General features: G+C 33.5%; 3 protein-coding genes, 1 long non-coding RNA gene and 1 pseudogene across 4 annotated transcripts; 2 read left to right on the forward strand and 3 right to left on the reverse strand.

Annotated features, from left to right (window-relative positions):
* The first annotated feature begins 2,348 nt into the window (after window positions 1-2,348).
* LOC104757014 (T-complex protein 1 subunit epsilon) lies at window positions 2,349-5,408 on the forward strand. Its single transcript, XM_010500865.3, has 9 exons — window positions 2,349-2,722; window positions 3,114-3,432; window positions 3,516-3,864; window positions 3,999-4,131; window positions 4,211-4,263; window positions 4,362-4,464; window positions 4,605-4,771; window positions 4,864-4,977; window positions 5,056-5,408. The coding sequence occupies exons 1-9, from the start codon at window positions 2,524-2,526 to the stop codon at window positions 5,224-5,226; spliced, it is 1,608 nt and encodes a 535-aa protein (XP_010499167.1). The 5' UTR covers window positions 2,349-2,523; the 3' UTR covers window positions 5,227-5,408.
* A 22-nt stretch (window positions 5,409-5,430) lies between these two features.
* On the reverse strand, window positions 5,431-8,610 carry LOC104776748 (ALBINO3-like protein 1, chloroplastic). The gene is made up of 10 exons (XM_010500866.2): window positions 8,050-8,610; window positions 7,847-7,957; window positions 7,678-7,752; window positions 7,405-7,465; window positions 7,211-7,284; window positions 7,017-7,121; window positions 6,713-6,820; window positions 6,463-6,566; window positions 6,140-6,370; window positions 5,431-6,061 (listed from the first exon to the last, which is right to left on the reverse strand). The coding sequence occupies exons 1-10, from the start codon at window positions 8,407-8,409 to the stop codon at window positions 5,761-5,763; spliced, it is 1,530 nt and encodes a 509-aa protein (XP_010499168.2). The 5' UTR covers window positions 8,410-8,610; the 3' UTR covers window positions 5,431-5,760.
* A 584-nt stretch (window positions 8,611-9,194) lies between these two features.
* On the reverse strand, window positions 9,195-11,668 carry LOC104776749 (uncharacterized protein At1g24485-like). The gene is made up of 5 exons (XM_019243674.2): window positions 11,587-11,668; window positions 10,931-11,456; window positions 9,942-10,630; window positions 9,500-9,652; window positions 9,195-9,367 (listed from the first exon to the last, which is right to left on the reverse strand). Exons 1-5 carry the CDS (start codon window positions 11,666-11,668, stop codon window positions 9,288-9,290), a joined length of 1,530 nt encoding a protein of 509 aa, XP_019099219.2. The 3' UTR covers window positions 9,195-9,287.
* A 2,627-nt stretch (window positions 11,669-14,295) lies between these two features.
* Window positions 14,296-15,251, forward strand: LOC104776750 (uncharacterized; annotated as a pseudogene).
* Window positions 15,252-18,678: 3,427 nt separating this feature from the next.
* On the reverse strand, window positions 18,679-19,747 carry LOC147946786 (uncharacterized). The gene is made up of 2 exons (XR_015587467.1): window positions 19,648-19,747; window positions 18,679-19,039 (listed from the first exon to the last, which is right to left on the reverse strand). It is a non-coding gene; the product is annotated as an uncharacterized LOC147946786 (long non-coding RNA).
* Between the last annotated feature and the right edge of the window lie 5,612 nt (window positions 19,748-25,359).

Below are 25,359 nucleotides of genomic sequence, written 5' to 3' on the forward strand. Positions count from 1 at the left end.
TAAAATTAGTCATTTACTACTAGTATGTTATAAATGGGGATGTTTTCATCCCATAAGGCATTATGAACCCGAGTGGTGATGCGGATAGGCGGTAAGAACCCTACCGCTCCCAAAATGTACAGATCTCCCAGCATGCCTCTTACATGCAGAAAACACCTAAGCATTGAAAAAACGTCTTTACATTTTAGATTTTGGGGAACTTGAACGCCCTCAATATCCCAAAAAATCCAATTATTATCAGGAGGATCCTGAAAACATTTGGAAATGCATGAACGATTAAGGATCTATAAGATTACGAAAATCAAAGATATATCCCTAATCTCAACATCACCAAAATTCTTTATGCCTAATCTGATAAAACATCAACAAAGATGTATAGATAAATAAAAATGAACCAAAATGAACGATTAATGATCTATATAGAATTACAAAAATCATAAAGTCATCATCTACAAAGATCTATAGATAGAAGAAAATGAACCAAATTACCTCGTTCACCTTGTTCTCCATGAAATCTCGAGCTGCCACCGCGATAGTCTCACCAAAAAAAAACCGATAAGAGAGCACAACAACAACTAAAAATATATAGTAAAAAAAACTGCATTCAAGGCCTGTAACTCTATGAAGATTTTAGAATTTGAGTTTTTGGATTTTGAATTTTGGAAAAATATTAACAATAACTGGAATTTAAAAAGAGATTTTCATTTTTTTTAGATTATGGCCATTTAATGGTTTTCACGTGGATTTATTTTCTTGTTTTTAGTTTTTAGATTTTGCAAAAAAAAACTTCAAAAAACCTGATAATATATATTTACAAAAATCTTGATTGGGTAAATTACTAGTATAATATACAATATACTTTTCAAGATTTACGATAGATTGTCAAAATTTAATTTAAAACGGGACATGTTTAGAACAAGAATAGATTATACTCGAAAAAAATGGTAGCTTTAAATATAAAACTCCTCGTGGGATGTAACATATTATATGCCTTTCACCGTCTTATATTGTATATGAAACATATACATGCATTTTGGTTAGAATGTATTCTTTGTTTTCAGACGATTAGGATTGTATTCAATAGTTAAGATTTCACCTAACTAATATCTTTAGCGATATATTCAAAAGTAAACTTTCGTTTTTTTGTTTCCGGTATTATTACAAAGATAACGTTTCTCATAACAACTGAGACAAAATACAACAAGATCATCACAATCTCCATACATATAAATAATAATCTTTCAAAATAACCTTCTTATCATAACAATGCCCACCTTAGAACAACAAGAAAGAACCGGCGATGGATGTAACACTGTAGGAGATGGGGAAGAGGCAGCTGCTGCCAGGCCAAGGATGGCCATGAAGACGAGGGCGACCACGACGATAACGTTTTGGCGACCCATTCTTCTCTCTTCTCTCCTTCTTTGGTAGATCTTTGTTAATTTATTTTAGGGTTTGAGGTTTTAGAGATTGTGATGATTGGGGATGAAATGAGTTTGATGTGTATATATAGTTGTCTTTTTGTGATTAAGACAAAAAAAAAAAATAGAAATCGTAATAACCAAACTATGAAAATAGGACCTACAGTGTTGGACTAAGAGACGTGTAAACGTGCATATGAAGACGATCAAATCAAGATAACAACTTATCAAATCTTGGGATTGGGCTTGGAGAATTTGTCTCTAAATATTCATTATTAATTATCAATTTTACCTTGATAACAATTTTGATATACTGTCAAATATAGAAAGACTCATGAAACTGCTCATTAGCACTCACTTTTACTCATCACCTAGTCTATTAAAATATCCACACAAAAGATGTAAGAGCACGAAGATTTTTTATCGGAGGTTTCCTTTTCTTAATTTCCATATGGTTTTAGTCTCCGTATAGGCACACAATAAAGCCAGTAATCCTCTACGTTTTCTGAAGGAAACATGTGTAATGGAGGATGTAGACTATACAAAAATTTAGTTTTATTTGAAGTATTTTTTTTGTTTTTCTGAATTAGAGAACTCAAACAAAATATTCTGGACCGTAGGGCGGGTTTAAACTACTTAAAAACTAAAGTTTATTTAAATTTCCAAATACAAATGTATATTGATAATCATATTATCCAAATCAGAATTAGGGTTCGGACTAGCTAGCTAGTGCTAAACGGCTAACATAGTTTAGTTTGGCTCTTTAGGGATTATTACTACTGTTTTCGTAGTAACATAAACATTTGAAGTTGCTCAATATACTGTACAGTATTTAAGTACTTTATATCATATGGGCTTTTAAGCCATAAGCCCAAAACTATTGTTAGGCCCTGGAAACAATTACGAATTTACGATTCTGCCATCAACAGCGAGTTAGGGTTTTACACTCTTAACCATTTGCCTCTCAAATCTTCCAGAGACAATCTTCTTCTTCGTTTTTTTTTTCCCCATTTCAACTTTTTTTTGTTTCTCTCTCTCTCTCTGGAGTAGGAAAAAAGAAACAAGATCTATAGTTCGATCGGATCGAGGGAAGCACGAAAAAATGGCGCTGGCGTTCGATGAGTTCGGGCGTCCGTTCATTATACTAAGGGAGCAAGATCAGAAGACGCGTCTTAGAGGCATCGATGCTCAGAAAGCCAATATAGCCGCTGGTAAAGCCGTGGCTCGGATCCTTCGTTCTTCTCTTGGACCTAAAGGAATGGACAAAATGCTTCAGGGACCTGACGGAGACATCACTATCAGTTCGTTTCTCCCTTTTTTTTTAGATTTCTTCATATCTGCTTTTTGGATTTGTTTTGTTTCATTCTTCTATGCTTGAAATAGAGTTAGCTACTGTCGATGCAGTACTTTGATAGAAATGGATCCATCTAGGTTTTTGAAAATCGATTCACTATGTCTGTGAGCTTGCTTAGCTTCTACTTGTTTCTTTCAGAGGTTCAATGAAATTTGCTAATGAATCTCGCATTATGTCATGGAGCTCATTTAACTTATAAGTTTTGCAAAGATACGGATATTGTTAATTCTAGTTGCCACTTTTTCATGTGAAGCATATGGTTTGTTTTTTTGTTTCTGTTTGATTAACTAATGCTGTATCGTGTTTATAACCTAGCTATTTTTTTTGTTGTTCTCTAGCAAACGATGGTGCAACTATCTTGGAGCAAATGGATGTTGACAACCAGATTGCAAAGTTAATGGTGGAACTGTCGCGGAGTCAGGATTATGAAATTGGTGATGGCACAACAGGTGTTGTTGTCATGGCTGGTGCACTGCTGGAGCAAGCTGAACGTCAATTAGATAGAGGAATTCATCCTATCCGTATTGCTGAAGGATATGAAATGGCTTCTAGAGTGGCAGTTGAGCATTTGGAGCGTATTGCTCAGAAGTTTGAATTCGACATTAATAACTTTGAGCCCCTGGTTCAAACATGCATGACAACTCTTTCGTCCAAGATGTAACAATCCTTTTCAACATTTGTTGCCTTTTTATGGGTTGTAGAGTATTTTCCTAACTTTTTCTTGTTGCTTATTGCTACAGTGTGAATCGATGCAAGCGTAGCTTAGCTGAGATTGCTGTTAAAGCGGTTCTTGCGGTTGCTGATTTAGAGAGGAGGGATGTTAATTTAGATCTGATTAAAGTTGAAGGGAAAGTCGGGGGAAAGTTGGAGGACACCGAGCTTATATATGGAATTTTGATTGACAAAGACATGAGTCATCCACAAATGCCAAAGCATATTGAAGATGCGCACATTGCCATTTTGACTTGCCCCTTTGAGCCACCGAAGCCAAAGACTAAGCATAAGGTGGACATTGACACAGTGGAGAAGTTTGAGACTTTGCGGAAGCAGGAGCAGCAATATTTCGATGAGATGGTTCAGAAGTGCAAGGTAGGTTTTAATATGTAAATATTTTTTGTTGTCATTTGGATGTTGAGTGAGCCACTGGAGAAGTGCTTTTGACAATAATGATTAGTACCGGAATGCATTTCTTATGTATTATACTTGTGTTTTAAAATTTCCAGGATGTTGGTGCTACACTGGTAATTTGCCAATGGGGATTCGATGATGAGGCAAACCATCTATTGATGCACAGGAATTTGCCTGCTGTCAGATGGGTCGGGGGTGTTGAATTAGAACTTATTGCAATAGCCACAGGTAATTATATTACCCAAAGCATTTACTGTTAGTGTTTATCGGTTATGCAGAGCTGATAAGATAATTTGCCTTTATGTAGGCGGTAGAATTGTTCCACGATTCCAGGAGTTGACACCAGAGAAGTTAGGGAAGGTATTATTTAATTTCAGTAGGTGTTGCAGTAAAATGAATGGAATGTGTAATATGTTTTAAACAGACCATTGAATCTCCACATTTCCTGATATGTTCAGGCCGGTGTGGTTCGTGAAAAATCCTTTGGCACAACAAAGGAACGAATGCTGTATATTGAGCACTGTGCGAACTCAAAAGCTGTCACTGTTTTCATCCGTGGAGGTACTTCGTTTTTTCTTGTATAATTATTAACAACTCTGTTTTGACTTTTGAATAGCTGATGAGAGATAACAGCTATGTATGGAATCTAATGTGCTTGTATAATTGATTGTTCTAACAATTTGTTACGGGATATGGTTTAGGTAACAAAATGATGATAGAAGAAACGAAGCGTAGTATCCACGATGCTCTGTGTGTGGCTAGGAATCTCATCCGCAACAAATCAATTGTATATGGAGGTGGTGCAGCTGAAATCGCATGCTCACTTGCAGTTGATGCAGCTGCTGATAAATACCCTGGTGTTGAGCAGGTATAAGATTATATTTCCTCTTTGTCTTTGATTCTGAAGTGAAATCATTAATTTCACAAAATCTAATGTATAAATACTTTACCTGTATGCAGTATGCAATTAGGGCATTTGCAGAAGCTTTGGACTCTGTCCCTATGGCTCTTGCAGAGAACAGTGGATTACAGCCCATTGAGACACTCTCTGCGGTTAAATCTCAGCAAATTAAGGTAAGTGACTGATAAGCTTATTATCCATTTCCATTGACTTGTTTGGTTACTCAACAAAAAATGGCTTTTGGTGAACAGGAGAATATCCCCTTCTATGGGATAGATTGCAATGACGTGGGAACAAACGATATGAGGGAGCAAAATGTGTTTGAAACATTGATCGGGAAACAACAGCAGATTCTGCTTGCAACACAAGTCGTCAAGATGATTCTGAAGATCGATGATGTCATCTCCAATTCTGAATACTGATATGTTGTTACCATTGTAGAACCCTTTGGCTTCTTGGGTGTTTTTGTTTGCTTTTCTGTTAGCGTTCGGCACTCTTGAACATCATTATCCTTTGTTTCCCTTTTGTTTTGCAAGCTTTTATTTAAGAACATCGCCCTGCAGATTGAAACTTTTTCTTGTCAATTTGATCACAAATGACTAGAGATGAGCACATGTCTTGCAATGTAGTTCAGATTTTTCTTTTATATTCGTATTAAAGCAAAACCAGTGAAGATAAACGTAGTTCTGCGTATACATAAAAAATAGAAGGCAAATGAACCAACGTTTCTATGACTTACAAAAACCCATTTCCTAGTGTCATTGTACACAAATTCTAAACCTTAACAGGCCAATATTCCCACTCTTGAGATATATAAACTCCAAACTGTTGCAGAGGGGATTAAAAGGCTGAATACTATGTGGTTCCTCTTGTCTTATTCAAGTCTCAATTCCTCTTCGTGTGTTTGGTCTTTCAACGCAAAAACAAAGAGTCTTGATGAGGAGTGTTTATCTCTTCTATGTTTCATGAGAATGGTGTTGTTCTATATCATGGTCAACGCCGAATTTCCCATTTGTAGTCTCGTCCTTTTGAATGGATGGCTTCCCATTCACAGTGACAGTGCCATCAGTTGTTTCTTCCACTGCAGAAAGTTTGGTGTTTTCCTTATCTCCTTCAGGGAAAATGGCTGTATCAGATATTCCATCTTGTTCTTGTGCTTTGTTTGTATTCTGATTTGATAGAGTTGCTTCAGCTTTCAGCCTCGCCTCTTCTTTTTCTCGACGTCTCTTTGCTTCTTGCTCTTTGAGCAACCTAAACCTGAGAATCACATGGACGCGTCAGTAAAAAACAGAGTATCTAGTAACGAATGATGACACATTTCAGAACATTTAGTACCTTTCACCAGGCTTGGGCCCTTCTGGGGTCAGTTTTTCACCACCCTTCTCTCTTGGCAATTTCAGTTCTGAAACAGACTTCTGAACCAGCGTTTCTGAAATCGACTTGTCAACTTTTTGAGTTTTATCTTCCTTTGTGACCAAATTAGTGAACTTCTCCACCGGATTCTTGGCACCACCATATTTTTGAAGCCATACTTGCTGTGCAGTGCTCAAAATGTTGTTGGTCAACCTACAAAAGCACTTTTCAAGCTAAGAAGAAAGACAAGAGGAAGTTGAAACCCCAAGGAAAAAAAACATACAAAACCAGTAGCTGCTGCTCACCAATAAAGACTTAAACCAGAAGGAACTGATAGTGCAAAATAGCCAATCATCAGAGGAAGAAGCTTCGTCACCGCCTGTGAGCTCTTCATGGCTGGATCATTACTCTGAGAAAAGGATTCGTCATTGGTTGAATTAGTTAACTAAATAATTTCTGAGGACATGCACCAATTTACATTTTTTCAAAAACCAGCTTATTGGTCAAGCCAGAGATAACTAATTAGACTATCACATATTCCAAAAGATGTTATACCTGCGAGGACTGCATAATCTGAATGGAGAGGTACTGAGAGAAGACGAGCAATAGAGGTAAGACGAGATATGCCAATGTATCTGGCCATCCGAGAGGTGGGTTTCCCTCCTGAAAAATAAAATGGACATTTGTAGACATTAGCAATGAGGTCCGACTACTCTCCCTTCACGTCCTCTTCAATCAGTTTTAAATGCTTAAATAATTTAAGTGAATAAAAGAGTTAACAAAAGGGAGGAGTGCAGTTTAGATTCCATTTTCGAAATATCTACACCACTTAATATCGAGGTTCAAGATTGATACTTACAATGAAAGGGAACAACCATGAGATTCCACTGCCATTTTGTCTTGCAGCAACAGTTGTTGGACCAGCAAGAGAAGGAATCCAGAAAAAGCCTTCCGTTAAGAGCCCCTTAATGTTAGAAACAAGCATCCAATAACTTGTCATAACACAGTCTCGAGGCACTTACAGAAACAAAGAACATAGTTTGTTCCAGGTACCTCATCCGCAACATTGGAAAGGGCTCTATATAACCCAATCCAGACGGGTATTGTGGCTAGTGTGGGAAGGCAGCCTAACAGATAAAATGAAAATATAGCTTAACCAAAAGTGTTGTCTCAAATGGAAAAATCACATGTTCAAACAGTTGTCTCAAATGGAAAAACAAATGAGAATCTGAAGCAACAAACTGTACCTGCAAGGGGATTTATTCCAGCAAGTTTATACAATCTGGCAGTTTCAAGCTGAATTCTCTCCTGCAAAGACAAATAAAAAAAACAGAAAGCTCATTGTTTTAATAAGAGGGCTGCATTCATGGACAGTAAAGCTAAATAATATCCACAATGATGGAACCAACAGCAGCAATACACTTGCTCCTACATTTTCCTTACATCCCTCAACTCAAAAATTGGATGTAACATGACATAGAAAGGCATGAGGGAAAAAGACAATGTCGAATGGTTCTCACCTGATCACCAGCATACCGTTCTTGAATAGCCTTAATCTGAGGCGTCAAAGATTTCATAGCCATGGCAGATTCAACCTATATAGAAAAAACAATCCACCATTTCAATAACAACAACTAACAATTGTGTCTTGGCGTAGCAGTTACATAGAAGAAAACAAAGTAAAAAAACCTGTTTTTTCGTCAATGGGAACGTAGCAGCCTTCACAAGCACAGTCAATAGAATGATAGCGAAACCATATGAATAAGGAACATTTACAGTTGATAACCCATCTTTCAAAACCTGCAAAATTCAATTCGAAATCCAATTTAAATAGCACATAAAAAATTCATTCTTTCTAAAGAAAAAAAAAAAGACAAAACTTTTTTGAATACCTTGAGAATAGTTTCCATGTAATTGGCAATACCAGAGAACCAATCATTGGTCTTGGTGGTAGTATTAGTAGTGCCAGCGACAGATTCAAAGGTTTCAGAGGACGAAACGGGGGCATCAGCGATCGTGTAGAGAAGATTCTCGGCATGGTCCTTGATGAATTCGAGAGAGTCACCTGGGTCAGGGAACGAACCTGGTCTGAATCCGAATTGAGCTACGAGAGTCCGATAACGATACGAAGACGGTGAAGACGGTGAGTGGGTAAAACGGGAGCGGCGGAAGTGGAGGACTTTGCCTGTGGAGAAAGAGGATAGGAGGGTAAGGCTCGTCGTCGGCTTTAGGGATATGGAAGAAGCCATCATCGTCTCTAGAGAGACGAAGAAGGTAGGAGAGTTTTTAGGGTTTTTGGTTTAGAAGAAAGGATTTGGATTTTGTTGTTGTGTTGTGTTCTTAGCTTCGCGTCTCAGTGCGACCGACTGGGAGAGAGAAGTGGAACAAAACAAAACTTTGTTTTTCTGATTTTCTTATATAAATTTTTTTAATTAAAAAAACACACAAACTATAGAGGCATTTGCCATTTGGAGTCAATTTAATCACTCTTTTTAGGGGAAATATTATTTATGTTTTAGAAGAATTTTTAGTTTTGATCCCAAAAAGAATTTCTACAAAGAAATATCCAATGTTTTGAAACCCAGACCGGATCGGCCGATCGAACCGGTTTAACCGCAAACCGGAAACTATCCTGGTCCGGATATCACTTAAAAACCGGATACTAACAAACCCGGACAAAACCAGAAAAACTCGGTTAAAACCCGCAAACCGGGTTAAATAAAATTTCAATATGTTAAATAAAATTTTAGATTTTTTTTTAAAGTTTGGATTATCTATTTTATATTTAGAGTATAGTTTTTAGGAGGTAGAGTTTAATATTTGAGGTTTATAGTTTAGAATTTAGTCATTTTATATATTAAAAATGAGTATTTTTGATAATAGAAACCATAAAAGAATATTTTTTAAAATTGACATAAAAAATAGTATTTCTGAACATCCCCTAAGTTATGTGAGACAATATGATGAAAATACTAAAAAATAGTTAATAACATTTTCCTTTTAATATTTGTTTGCAAATTAAAAATTACGTCTAACAATCAATAAATTCAGAAAAGCAAAAAAAAAAACATATATGGGATAGGAGGGTTATGATGGGATCAAGTCATCAAGATGTTGTAGAAGTCGTTCGTCATTGCCCAGTATTCACTGTTGCATTTCCCATATTGTTTCCCACATTCACTTGTACATTTATATTCTGTTTGAGCGGTACTGCAACCATAAATAAACGTTTTATTATACATCAATCAATAATTTTAAATTAAAATTATACCAGAAAATGCAAATAAATTCTTTTTGATCAAGTAATAAAAAAATAAAAAAAATAGGAGGACATAAACAAACATTCTGATTCGCGGTGGCGTTTGGGTTTGATGAAATAGTTCCAGGCACCCCAGCCAGTAGCTCCAAGAACCAACAACGACGGAAATGAAATGCCAAGTGGTAATGCTAAGCTGTTGCTGCTTTTCTCCTCTTCGGACTTCCCTGAAGATTCTTCTTCTTACACAGAAACACTTTCACAGATTAGTAGACTCGAACCAGTTATCTCATATGAAAATCATTAAATTATTTGAATACTATTCATTCGATAACAATTGATCATTACATGATCATAACTAAAAATGACAATGTGGTTTATTTCTCCACTCTACAAAATTGTTTAAAACACGATTAACCAAAGTTAACTTCCCTTTATGCACATGCACATGTAAAAGGAAAAATAATTTTTGATTTTTGATTTTCTAAAGAGACCATAATTTTAAAAGTAAAAATAAATAATAATTACCGGATTTGCCTCCACCACCTCCGCCAGTGCTAGGGCTGCCACTACCACCGCCAGTGCTAGGGCTGCCACCACCGCCGCCAGTCTTTGGGCTGCTACCACCACCGCCATTGCTAGGGCTGCTTCCACCGCCACCGCCAGTGCTAGGGCTGCTTCCACCGCCACCGCCAGTGCTAGGGCTGCTTCCACCGCCACCGCCAGCGCTAGGGCTGCTTCCACCGCTCGTGCTTGTTGAATTAGTCCCGTTTCCTCCACTATTGCTAATGACATAGATCTCGAGAGCGTTGATGAGTGGGTCCAAATTTGAGTCTGGTGTACCTTTAAATGTCAGATAAGGAAGCCTACTCGTCACCACACCCCTCAGAGAAGCTTGCATCACTGCCCCGAAAGGTGGCACAATTAGATTTAGACCCACTTGCTTGTTGTCATAGTAAACGTTAAAAGATCGCTTTTGGTCGGAACTAAGGCTCAGTGGTTCCGAGAAATAAATGACAATGTAAAATGTTAGTCCGGAAAAAGGTAGGCTTATATCATAGAAAGCCATGTCCTTCTTTGACCAAGATGTCCGAAGGACAATCTCTGGTGGTCTATTGTCAGCCCCTGTTGTGTTGATAGAAATGGCAGAACTTTTTAGATGTGTGACCGCAACCGTTGCCGGCTGCCACATTCTATCATAAGGATCAAACGGAGACCTATATAAACGTAAGCTTACTAATTAACCATATACTTATATCCAAAAAAAATTAACAAGGAATTAACCATATACTTCACGCAAATGGTTTTTTTTTTTTCATTTTTTTTTTCATTTTTTTTTTCTTATCAAGAAGGTAAGAAAAAGTTATATTAGTCTCTAACTAGCACCATATATATATATATAATTGATTTTTGTTTTTCAGATATATAATTGTTTTCCAATAATTATATATTGTATCAAACAAATGTTACTCGCTAAATTAAAGTCCTATGATCATATTTATACATGTATTGTTTACCTTACTAATTCTTGGGCACCGTAGGCGGTCCTTTGCTGGAGGATGAAACCTTCCTTGGGACCAAGATCGGTATACATAGAGTCGTCCAACCTCCGTACTTCAATGGTAGACACAAAAGGGTGCTCGTTCAAAAGCGTGCGAACAAAGCAAACACTGGTATTCCCGCTCTCAGGAATAAATATCGCTTCCGATAGAGTACCGCCGACGAATGTCGTTGTGATGACGGAATCTCTATGTTTTCCATCATAAACGACATCGAACCTCGGAGCCTTGGATTCTTTATTGTAGTCTCCGTAGTTGAATCTCGTCCTAACTAACACTTTCCCACCTTTATCCACCGGAATGTTGGAGTAACAGTTAGTATCCCCCGTAGGAAAATACCGGAGTGTGGTTAGAGAATCATCCGTTTTGATTAATGGTGCATATTTAGACGTCAAACCGGTGTTTACGAAGTCTGTGTCTCCCACCCACGTTCTGTTTTCCGCGTCAACGTGAGAACTTGATGATCCACAGTCTATGCTTATGTCTGAAACCAATCCACAACAAACTCAATCAGTCTAACCTACTTAGGTTTTCTCAAATTCATAACACTAGAAAATACCAATTGTCCAAAAAAAAAGAAAAATCGGAAGTATAACGTAAGTTGAATAACTAACCGGCTGCATTCGAAAGAAATATGATGGAAAAACTGAGGAGAAGGCAAATAAAAGAAGCTTGAGCCATGTTTGATTCTTCCATAACCGAGAGAGGAAAGTGTATTTTCATGCGCTTATTTATACGTGCATGCTCTATATTAGTGGAAGTTATTATTCTTTTTACCCCTAGATTCTATAGAAAACATTAGAAACCCCCATAAACCTTTCCAATTGCTCTAATACATTCCTGCTTAGAATAGAAAGTAACATAATTCGTTCGGTATCCCGAATATAATAATTTTCATAGTTATGACAATTTTTTATTTGCGTTACCAAAATGTCTTTTCCTCGGAATTTAATTTAGAAGGCAAACACTATGCATATTTAAATTATACAATATCTATATTCTGATATGATCAAAACGTGGATCGAGGTAATGACATAAAATGGCACATTTTTGTAGACGAAATAATTCGATGACAACAAAGTAAGACCAGGTTCTAAAATCCAGTTGTTAGTGGTAAAGGAATGTTCAAAGTGATTATAGAGTGGTTGACTTAGTTCGTTAGGCCATAGACGTTCGATGAGTTGTCCGTCGTCGAAGGGGTCAATCATACGTGATGTGGTACCGACTAAACCAACAACGTTGGCAATTAGTTCCAATAATTTGTTCGGCAGCTTTTTATGCTAGTATAAAAACAAACAGTTGCAAGTATAATAACATTTTCAATTCATCTGTATTGGCACTAAATGGCATTTTATAACACATCCGTACTTAAATCTAACTTAAAAAGTCTACCTTAATATATATGAATTCAACTTAAAACTTGTTTATATACATATCTACATGCCTAAATATATATATACTAAAAAGTAGTCCACGCGATGCGTGGTTTATGTATGCATTACTAACTTGAAATATAAAATAAAGTTTCTATTCAATTATATATGAAATGTACAAATGTAATTGTTAATATATGTCTTAAAAAATAATATTCAAAATACTACGGTTCAATTATAATTTATAATTTATATATATTATATAGTATTTCATAGAAGGATCATGAAAAATAGGAAAGTTAAAGTACATATTCCTAAATATTTTTTATTACAATATATTGTTGAAATTATTTAAACAGTATATTACTATAGTAATAAGACCATTACTTATAGACTTATAGTAATGTCAACTATATATGATATTTCGTTAAATAGTTAAGATAAATTATATTATTTTATGTTATTTTTTTGAAAAATAAAAAACTGATAAGTAGTCTAGAAAAAAAAATGTAAGATCTTACTTAATTATTTTGATAGATAATTTTATGTTGTCCTTTATATTAATTTTATTGTCATCATCTAAAAGTAATAGTTAACAAAAAAATAGTTTTATATATGATAAGTCAATTTTAAAATAATTTATTAAAATGATATCACAAAAAAATATCTTATACTATGAATTTAACCAGTTTTTTATACAAAAATCATGAAAAGAAAAGTGTGTGAAATTTAATATATTTAATTATTTTCTAGATATTGTCTCTATTTCTAATCATTTTAATATAAATAGTATAATTAACAATAAATTAAATTTTGAAATTTTTTTTTTCTGTTATATCATAGGGTGATAAAGCAATTATGTTATGATACCATTATGTTTTTAGTACATATGTTTTAAAGACAATTAAACTGTAACTTATAAATTACTAATAAATACAAATTTGAATTGTGTCTTTAATACAATATATATGATTATTGAATATAATGTGAGTTTTTATATATTAGAAAATCTTCTATATATTTAAATTAGTCTATCATAAATTAGTTGGTTTCAGTTTTTATTTTAAAGTATGCAACCATTTTCTATTTTTATTTGGTTTCAATTTGTTTATATTTTTAAGTTGGGTTGATCAATATTTTTTTTTTAGGTTCTATGGTATATGATTTCATTATGAAATATATTAGATGTTAAAACTAAAAAATGGAAAGAATATATATTTTTGTAACAATGTTGAAAAACAATAAAAAAGCAAACTATACAACAATAACAAACTATACACCACATAAAATACAAATAAAATAAAGTAAAAAAAATAGAATGTTGAATTTATAATTATTGAGAATGACATGTGTCACAAAAGTAGAGTACCAAATGTCACATTGTTAGGCAAAGTTAGAAAAAAACAATAATAAGATATATATATTTGTGTTATACATTAATTATCCACACACATATTTTCTTATTTTCTTTGTTCTCCACATCTGAACCTTTTTAGTATTTTTTTTAAAGAAAATTATTGTTCTATTCATCTTTAACAGAAAATATTTTACAAAGCTTTTTTTTGAATATATTGCGTAGATAAAAGTTTGCTATCCCTTAGATTATATATGTATAGAGAGCAACTTGAATAACAAGAATTATATTGTGGCATTAATTATATGGTATAGCAAAGGCCAGGAAACTGGTTTTACGTAAGAATTTCAAAAATCTAGGAGAACATTCAGAACATAAAATTAAATAAGATATTATATTTATAAAAAATAATTGAAAATTAATGACGAGAACGGAAACGATCACTTTCCCACTTTGTAGTTATACACCAACTTGGTAATCGCTAGTAATGAGAAATTGAGCTGCATGATAATTAAGCAAATTAACGGTTAATATTAAAAGCTGCCTATACACACTAAATCCCTCTCATTATGATTATTTGTTAAGTCTTAATCTTCACATAACCAATCATTACCATTAAACAAGTGTAGCGTTTACATTAGCTGAAAAATTCTCAATTTGCCTTGCCTTCTAGGACACCTTTCTCTTCCCTCCATTATCATTGCTCATGTAAAGAGAGAGAGAGAGGTTTGTGTTTGTGAATTCCCATTCGAGGAAATGAAGCAACCAAAGCCGATTCTGAAATACGTCTTGGTATCTATCTTCCTTACTCTGCCTCTCATCTTCTTCTTTTCTAAAGTACAACTACGTAGACCCGAAAAAGAACTCATCAGGATCCGACCCGGTTACACATCATACGACTACTACATCCAACGACAGCTCAACAAGACGCTTAACCCTAGGCTACGTACAATATGGATGACACGAGACTGGGACCGTAAGATCAAAGTGTTCTCAAAATTCTTCCACGATCTGAAACGGCAAGGTCTCTTAGCCAACGACTCTAAATGTCTCTGCATCGGAGCTCGAGTCGGGCAAGAAGTGGAGGCCCTGAAACGTGTGGGCGTAACAGACTCGGTGGGAATGGATCTGGTGCCGTATCCGCCGTTGGTGATCAAAGGAGACTTTCATCATCAACCGTTCGATGATGAGACTTTCGACTTTGAATTCTCCAACGTGTTCGATCATGCGCTTTACCCGGACAAGTTCGTTGGAGAAATCGAACGGACACTGAGACCAGGAGGTTTATGTGTTTTACACGTGGCTCTCTCCACACGCTCGGATAAGTATTCGGCGAATGATCTACAGTGTGGAGGCATTGGTGAGGCTATTCCGACGATCGGAGGTGGTTCATGTCCGAAATGTTGACGGCTTCGGGTTGGATACGGAGGTTGTGTTTAGGAAGAAAAGGGATTCATCAATCATAGTCCGGTCATGATTTTTATCTTCCTGCTAAAATTAATTTATTGTTATGTCCAATCGATTCTAATGGAAAAATTGTGTGTTTAAATAAGTTTTTACCGTTCGCAGAAATGCATGATTATATATGAATAGGCCAAACCTTATGCCAAAACGAGAGGTTGTTTAGTACTAGCTCGTTGATATGATCTATATCCGAACGTTACGAATAATTGGTGTATAAACTACGTTTCTCTCCATGAATTTGTAGAGGGGAAACAAATTCAACAAGAACTCTCTCTCAAAAAAGGATTTAAGATCTTTTGGAAAACAAGCTAGGGTTTATTCAATAACAATAGTTAGATAGATCTTAAATCCCTTTTTATATTCATTGCTGGATAGATTACAAGGAGATTCCCCTTTATTTATATGCTTTCTTAGATTACATAATATGTATACTTTGAACTGAAATGAGGAAAGTTTCTTTTTCTTGGTCAAGTCGGTCATGAGGCGATTTGGGAAGCCGATCTGTTGCTCCCGAACTGGGCCTGTTGATTTAATTGGGCTTTCATTCGAAGACCCAATTCACAAATCGGGCGAATTCCCGGATCAAATAACCGGTTTATTTTTGGTTTAGACCGGTATGTCGGAGTGCCAATTCTCTCACCAACAATTGGAGTTAAAACATAACAAGCGGTTATAGTGTATACACTTTGCTTAGCTATTTTACAAATTTAAAAGTTAAAAAGTTTTACAAAATTCGATTTAGCAAAGAGAATCAGATATTTCGAGAAAGAGGCAAACTTCATTGCATATTTCTCTCACTCCATTCGTGTGATACTACTCAAGTAAATAGTGCTTGCATCTCCACCATTCTTAATTAATTAAGTAAATTTCTAAAACCATCTCAACAATTGTAGTTTTTTTTTCCTTTGTTTTTTTTCTTGCAACGGCCAACCATTGTCCATATATATTAACAATGTGTGGATGTCGTTGGAGAGTTTAATATTGCATAGATTGTTTTCCTATTTATTTACCTATCAAGTATATATATTTCAAATATTCATGTTTAGTTATTCTTTTTGTTTTTTTCTGGTCCAATAGGGCATAAATATTTTCCTTGCTATATATATACTTGATAGGTATTAGTTATTGAAATGAGTACCAAAATTTTGTTTTTATAGTTTTAAATATAACTCATAACTGATAAGAGAACCGCGAGGAAATTTTTTTACTTAATTGTTTGGCAACACGTAAAACGATAGCACCCATTTTTCCAGTTAATCAATTAATTATCATATATACTCGTAAAACATACCAATTCCAACACAAACTAATCACCAAAAGTCCAAATTCAGCTCATAAATAAATTACCAGAAACTCAACCAAACAAATATCAAAAAATTATCCAACATAAAATCTACCAATAAAACAAAAACTGTAAACCAATAAAAACCACCAAAACAAAGCCTTTCATCATCATTTTTTTCCTTATCATGATTCCACAATCATCTTTTTTTTTTATAAATATAAAACAAATACGTAAATATTATCACATATATTTAGTGAGACGATCCTCTCATCTATGAGTTATACACACAAGAAAAAAGAGTGCACAACAGATAATCAACTAAACAATCTATAACGCCCCGACTGTCGTGGGTCCTCTCTTATATGATGGTCAGTTTAGAAGACTTTAAATATTTCTCGTGGTTTGTCCTCACTCAGCATCAAATGTTTTCTATTAATACCTTAATTTATAATATATATATATAGGAAACATGCAACCATAGATCATCCCCAACAAGTATTATATTTAATTTGTTGTCTATAAAGATTAATTCTCGTTAATTATGAGTTCATAACTCTTCTTTGAGAATACACAATTTTTCTGGTTCCACTATATATAAACTGATTATATCTCTTCAAAACAGTTAAAATCCATGACTATGCCTGTGGCTACACCTCGCATATAAGCATGTTAAGTATACCACATCATAATCATGTGAGCTAAGTAAAGTCGTGAAAGCTTTAAAAAATTTGTTTCCAAAAATATAATTGATGTGTTAAAACATTGAATGTTTTCTTTGAATACACTAGTGTCACATAAATAGAAAAGAAGAATCACAATCTTCATACTATTTTATGCTTATTTGGACCTTGGGTGGTATCAAAGTTTGCATATAGTCAAACGTTTGATCTTAAGAGAGTTAGGAACACCCATGGGATCTTTAATCTTCGAAGGTGTGGCTAGATCACTTTAGACAATATGCAGCTATCCTTTTCTTTAATATATTAATCTATTTGTTATTTGTTATAGTTCGGTTTTGGCATGGCTAAGATTGAGTCACTCTTTAGCCAATTTGATGGACCTTTGAAAACATGAACTACATCACAATAACTAAACAGCAGAACACTAATTAGAGTATTCATGATCAATTGTCTAACTTTTTTGTTATGTCCAACAATTTGATGATGTTTTACTTATAAATAGAAATAGTTGGAATGAGAAATGTATTTATATATAAGTTTTCGCAGATCGAACAAATGATTATAAGAGTGTTAAATTTTACTATATCATTAACTCGATGAAAATATATTTTTCTTGAGCAAAACTGACCGAGAAATATTTGATAAAATATTTTAATACTTCGTTTCTCATGGTGAAACCTTATCAGGTCTTGGAAATGGTGAAAACTCATCCCATTGCACAAGATAAAAACATAGTTAATTAGTAAGAAGTTATTTATTACATTCAAAATATTCTTTGAAATAATGTAATAAACATGTGAAAAGAATATTACTTGTAGGCTTCACCTTTCTATATTCTTCCAACGAGGTTATTCCAATAATCGTTCGAGAATGACGAAATTTATAAGTAAAATTCTTTTAACCCTTTTATTACTTTATTTCAAAATACATTAAGTGTAATAAATAACATTAGCGCATTACTAATTAACTATGGCTTATTATGTGAAATGACATGTGCTTTCCTCATTTGCAAAAACTAATAACGTATCACCATGTGAAATATAGCGTTTAATGCCTTCATCAAACATTTCTCTGTAAATTTTGCTCAAGTAAAACAATTTCCTCAACTTAATGAAATTGGTAAATTATAATATTTTTATAATCATTTTGTTCGATAAGCTAATTTTGTACATGTATTTCGAAAAGGACGATGTTATTGTTTTTGTATGTAATATCTATGTCTTTATCACTTATTCAAATAATTCATACTATATGTTTATCGTTGCTAACTATTTGATCGTATGTATTTTCTTGACAATATTTTTTGAACATAAATATATATTTTTAAAGTCATTTAATTTAGTAAAGATCTTACTCTACATAATATAGTATTTGTTAGACCAAATATTTTTGAGATTTAAAACAAAAGGATCAAATATGCATAGATTTCTTTTAAAAGGAAATTTTAGGTATCATTTATTTTAGATTTTTTACTTAGTTTATCATTTACATTTGGATTTTTTTCTTTGTAAAGAAGTACTATGAGAAATGTTTTAGAATCGGTTTATTAATGAAAAATTAACTTTTTGACAAGGATATGTTATATTTACGTTGAATATAGATGTATTTTGATAAATTCACGACGAATTGATTTTCATCGCTATATTATTGTACACCACATTTATGCCGAATTTACAACGAATTGGATCGTTGATATACATAAGTTTCTTTTAGTTTAAGGTAAATTTCATTTAAACTATCGAGCAAAATTGTATTTAAAAACTCACCATAATATTTTTGTTTACGAAATCATTGAAAGGGGTGCTCTCCATTTTGGATCTCTGCACGTATAAAAAATTCTTCATAAAATTCTTCCACTGGAAGAGATGCTTCCACTCTGGATCCGTCTATTTATTTTTCATAGTTTGTATTCTACAAGATAAACAAAATATTGATTAATAAACAAATTAAACAATACTGTAACATAGAAATACTTATTCAACAAATTTGTAATATTATTTTAAACTCCTGATATATATTTTGAGAAATTTTATGTCCCAATTATCCATCTCAATGAAAATTAGAAATGCAAATAAATTAAAGAGAGATATTTGAATAGATGGTATTCATAAATTTCAATGTGAAAAATAATTTCAAATCAACTTAAGAAAATATATACGATTAAATGGATGGATAACCAAAAGTCGTTAAGATCCAGATATATTGTTCTTCTAAAATATATTTTTGCTTAAAATAACCTAGGGAATAATTTATCAAACTTCTTAAAAAAAAATAATTCACGCCAAATCTAAATAACTGTAATATTATGCTAATGGTTTGGCCACCAAAATTTGTTGCAAAAAATTAACATGAATAGATTTTTGTTCTAAAAAATTATTTTATTAAAAAATATATGACAGTTTGATGTCAGATTCATTATTGTTTTGAGTGCAAAAATCTGTTGAAAAAACTTATGAAAGCAGTTTTCTATTCTAAAGAAAACGTTTGTAGGTAGATAATAAGATCTTTAAGAGATTTACCATGACATTTTTCATGCATGAGCAAGCAAAAATATCTTATGTACCAAATGAGCAAGAAAGAATAAAGAACTCAAATGAATAGACAGAAAGCATCTCTACATCTGTTGGTTTTTATATAAATTTCTAAATGATAATTAGATTTTTGGTTGGATTTTTTCCTCTTTTTGGTTAATATTAATTATTAAATGAGAGATTTATTACTATTAGATACTCTTATTTTAAAGTAATAAATTAAAAAATAGTCAAACTAAATAAATCTTAGTGTGAAAATGTGGACTGTGGACCAGAAATATATTTTTTCCTTTTTAAAGAGATATATGATTTGTTTCTTGAATTTTGTTTTTAATTGTTATTAGATTGTTCTTTCTTATATTGTTATAGATTTTTTTTTTATCTCTCAATCCTCGTTGATTATTTGGATTAATTATCATTTTAAAGATAAGTTTACATGTTATTACTTGTTTAAAATAAATACAGAAGTTACGTACTCTCATGTTTTCCTTTTTGCTGTTTTATCGGATCGTGTAACTGTGGTGTAAATGCATCAACCAAAATGAATATCAACTTAAAACAATAGTTGTTTGTAGTAAATAGACAGTTGTTAGACATGTTTGTCTACAAATGACGAACAAATAAAATATCAAAAAATATATATGCACACCAATTTGAGTGATATTTTCTATATTTAAGTGTCATCTTTTTAGTATCCTATTTAAAACGATCCAATCCAGGTTTTTTAATCAATTAATTCATAGTCTCATAATTACTAATCAATTCTACCAATTAAAACATGCCATCAAATCATCAATCAAACCAGTGATGAACTAAACCAATAACATAAAACCAGTTAACCAACATGTGTCATAAAAAAGAATCAAGACCAGCAGCGTATAAGTCAGTCCTAAACAACAATAATTCCATAAATTAACATCCTAATAAAAGATATCGAACATAAGACCATGTTTATAGGGGATCAGTTAGGGTGATCTTGGGTCTTTTAAAATTGAAATTAATTGAATAGTACCCATAAGATCAGCCCAATTGATCTTGAATAAGATCAGTTCTTCATCTGATCTTAGGGACACGTGTCACTCTTGGAAAAAAACTTTCGTTTTATTTTTCATTTCTTTGGAATAAATTTGGACATTAATCTATGTATTAATTAAATAAAATGTTTGTCTTGTTTAATTAATTAAGTAATATGTTTGTTTGTTTTTTTTTAAATTTTATTTACAATGTTTTTTTTTGTTTCATAAAAATATGGCATTGTATTTTGAATTTTAGTAAAAGTTTTATAAGTTTGCAATTAAAATGTTATTTTATTTATTTTTATAATTGTTATATGTTTAAGAATATTAATAAACATTATATTATTAAATAATATTAGACATTCTTAAACTTTTCATTAAACATTAATCTATGTATTTATTAAACATTCTTAAATTTCTATAAGAATATTATATTATTAAATCTTAAGATCTTACACATGTTCTCCCAATAACTAACTTCTTAACAAAAGTTCTTAACTACTGATCTTACATTATTTTCACAATATTTATACTCTAAGAACACCCTAAACTGATCTCCCTATAAACATGCCCTAACAATCACAATGCCAATATGTGCTTTTGAGCAAGGTTCGGTTGGTTCCGGAGAAGGATGATGGGTTGATTAATTTTTTCAAGGATGCAGGTTCTGAGTATCAAGTATCTACTTAGATAAGAGGTACTATCATTGGGTCATGATGAAGAAGGATGTCGCGAACTTGGTCGCAACTTGCGATTCGTGCTAGTTAATGAAGGCTGAGAATCAGGTTCCAAGTTGATTGTTGCAGATTTTAGCTATCCCATAGTGGAAGTTGGATAATTATGATGGATTTCGTAGTAAGGTTGCCAACTTTGCGGACCCAAAATACTATTTGGGTTATAGTAGTTCGTCAGACCAAGTTAGCATATTTTCCAGCCATTAAGAAGACCGTTAGAACACTAGTTTTTACTAAAAAAATTATATGTGAAGGAGATAGTGACACTCCATGGAGTGCCAACAACGATAGTTTCAGACAAAAATTCCAAATTAACTTTTGTAACGCACAGACCGCCACTTTTCTAAATGGGTCTCACATTCTCTCTAGGTCTGTGATGTTAAAGGAAGATGTGAGCTCATTTTACATATAACACTTCTTGTTGTAATGTTAGTTAGGACTTTGAATCGAGATTTGTATAGTATATTGATAATATACATTCACTAAGAGTAGTCTCGTGCGTTGTACAATTTTATTTATATTATTATTTATCTTCTGTTTAGAGTAACTTGCGATTAGTTTGTTTTTCTGAAATATGTATTTGTTGGACATTGTGAAATTGTGTATTTGATGTTGTTTTTTCCTGTTGATGTGATTATTTGATTTTGAAAATGAGTTGGTTGTGGGATTGTGTTGTCGTTGAGCTAATTTCATACTATAATATTGGCCTGGGCATTCGGGTATCCGATCGGGTTTGGGTTCGGATCTTCGGATGTTCGGATTTTCAGATGTACACATATAAAACCCGATTGGGTATTTTATAGAATCGGGTCGGATTCGGGTCAGATGTATTCAGATTCAGGTATTTTCGGATTTACCCGAAATCCGAATTTGGCGACGGATATCCGATATGGTTCGGGTATTTTTATCCAAAATTGATAAAAATACCCGATATTCACTGAAACTAATCGAAATTAAGTAAAAAAACCCGAAATCAAAAGTCTTATATGAATTGAAATACTGAACTGTGAGTTAAAGTTTTAAAGAGATAAAAAAGTAGAACCAAAACTAAGTTTAAAGTCTTAGAGATGAGTAAGTAGAGAAGTAAAAAACAATCATATCATCTCATCTTCTTCATCCAAACGATCCCAATTGTTGACTTACAAAAACAATCATCTCATTCGAACCCCTCTTCTTCTATAACCACTTAGAGAGTTAGAGTTTCAAACTCTGAAAAAAAATGACAAACAAAAAAAGTATTAGAGATTGTATCTTAGTAATCAACATCAAACAAATAGACAAAAAAAATACCTCTTTCAAGCTCATTTTCAAACTCAACTTCTGCAAGAATCTGTGCATTTGTAAGAACCTTTTCTTCAAAATGAATATCTTGTTTTAACCATTGTTCAGTACACATCAAAACCTCCACCATGTAGTGTGTAAGACAGCTTCTATATGGTTCTATTATCCTTCCACTAGTGCTAAAAGCACTTTCAGAAGCAACAGAAGAAACCTGCATAGCAAATAAATCTCTAGCCATCTTGGATAAAATGGGATACCTTGCACTGTTGACTTTCCACCAAGAGAGAATATCATACTCAATACCCATAATCAATTCAGGATTCTCTACTTCTTCTCTCAAATAAGTTTCCAATTCATTAGTATCTCTAACTCCTATCTTTCTAAGCAATGTATCATACTTCTGCTCCATTGGGTTATAACCATCAAATTCATCTTCCATTGAGTCGAATAACCCATCTGTTTGCCTCACTTCAGTAGCCTGAGATGATGATTGAGACTGACCGGATGCTTGAGATGTTGAATTAGCATATCTTTCACTATACTCCGCATACATCGCATGAATGACAATCAAAATCGAATCATTCAACCCCTTAGCCGTTGTACTATCTTCTCCATACAGCTCCGCAAAACACAAATTTGCACACTCCATCTTCTTTCTCGAATCAAAAACACTAGCAATTACCAACATACTGTTTATGTTTTTGATGCCATCCCAATATTTGTCAAATTTCTTATACATCATCTCGGCATTAACCTTCACGTCAGCATCAGTATTAAGACAAAGTAACTGAAGCTTCATTGCAATGTTTACTATCTCACCATAGCACTTATGTGCATTCAAAGTAGTGGAGGCAGAAACTACCAATGTAGCCTGATAGAAAACATTAAGAAACTTCACAAACCTTTCTATTTTACGCCAATCATTCGTCAAAGGAGGTCCTAGCCTTTTTTCTCCATTATCATACTCTAAGAAATAATCATTGTAGAGCTTATCTTCGCACTCCATCCTATCAAACGCTCCTTTGAACTTAATTGCTCTTGTCAACATCAAATATGTCAAATTCCATCTAGTGGTTACATCTAAAGGCAAACTACCCTTCGCAAATCTACCAGTTTCCACTCGCAGCTCAAATGCCTTTCTCCTATTTGGTCCTGATCTGACATAAGATATGGCATTGCGGACTGAACTAACACTAGAATCCATTTCAGTCAATCCATCCTTAACTATCAAGTTTATAATATGTCCAGCACATCTCATATGCATGTAATCTCCATTCAACACTAGAGAATCTGTTCTAATTTGAGAGAAGGTAGACTGAAACTCATCCAAAGCATTGCTATTAGCAGTTGCATTATCCACAGTCACAGTAAACACCTTCTCTATCCCCCAGTCAGCAAGACATTATAGAAGAGTGCTAGCAATTGTCTTACCTTTGTGATCCGACACATACTTGAATCCGATTATTAACTTTTTCAACCGCCAATAACGTAGTGTGCTGTTATGACCATATAACTTGAACCTGTTGATAGGAAAAAAAACAAAAGAATGAGCTCATATTAGAGAAGAGAACATGATCGACAATAAGAATGATCATAATATACTTGAAAAAAACATACCTGTTACCGAGGATACCCAAATATCAGTGGTGAGTGACACTCTTTGCTTACTCTCAATAAACCATTGTCTAAGTGTGGCCTTCCTCTCATGATACATTTTCACTATGTCTCTTGTTGCTGTCCTTCTTGAGTGAGGCTTATACAAGTTTACCTAAACAGATTATACAAGATAAATTTTGATTAGTAAAAACATATATAATAAATAAGTTGCTAAGAGAATGTTAACCATGTTACAAGAAGACTAACCTTGTTGCAAAAGAATCTTAATGCCATGGATTCTACAAACGACAATGGTAGCTCTCCTATCACCACCATCTGGTTAAGTGCTTCTCTGAAAACATGCTCAGGCACTCTTGCACTCTGTAGGTTTCCTTCTTGATTAATAACTTTATGTCCTTGCTTAGCATCTTGACCTTCTTCCCACGCCTTGAATGCCTTACATATATTGTTATGATTCCATAAGTTTTTTGTCCCTGACTTTGTAGCACATCCTAACTCCTTCCCACAATAGTTGCAGGTACATCTGTCTCGGCTTCCAGGTACTCTTGTGAAGTGGCACCATACATTGGATCTTGGCGTAAGTATCCTTGGAGTCTTATTTTGCTCAGCAGCAGTTCCTCCACCATCCGATTGACCATGAGTTTGTTTTCTTTTACCCCTTATATTAGAATCCGGTGTCAAATAGTCTTCTTCCTCTTCATGTTCGTACCTCTCTCTATATCTGTTATCATGAGTTGGAGATGATGAATCCATCTGTAAAAAAAAAAAATACTATAAGTTAGAGATGATGAATCTTATAAACTGAATAAATGATAAGTCGAAAAGTTAATAAAGAACAGAGATATCGGAACCAATGAACAAATATATCTAAACCCTAAACATCATCAACGAACATCATCAACGAATATCATCAAAACTCAGCAAAAACAGAGATATCGAATATAAAAACACTAAGAGGGTCTAATTGATTATATCGACAATACTGCTCTGTCTAATACTTGTGTATGATTAAGGTCGAAGTTTCATAATCACAACTAAAGAGAGAAGAAGAT

The sequence above is a fragment of the Camelina sativa genome, chromosome 3 (genome assembly GCF_030686135.1).
Source record: "Camelina sativa cultivar CO46 ecotype springtype chromosome 3, ASM3068613v1".
NCBI lineage: Eukaryota > Viridiplantae > Streptophyta > Magnoliopsida > Brassicales > Brassicaceae > Camelina > Camelina sativa.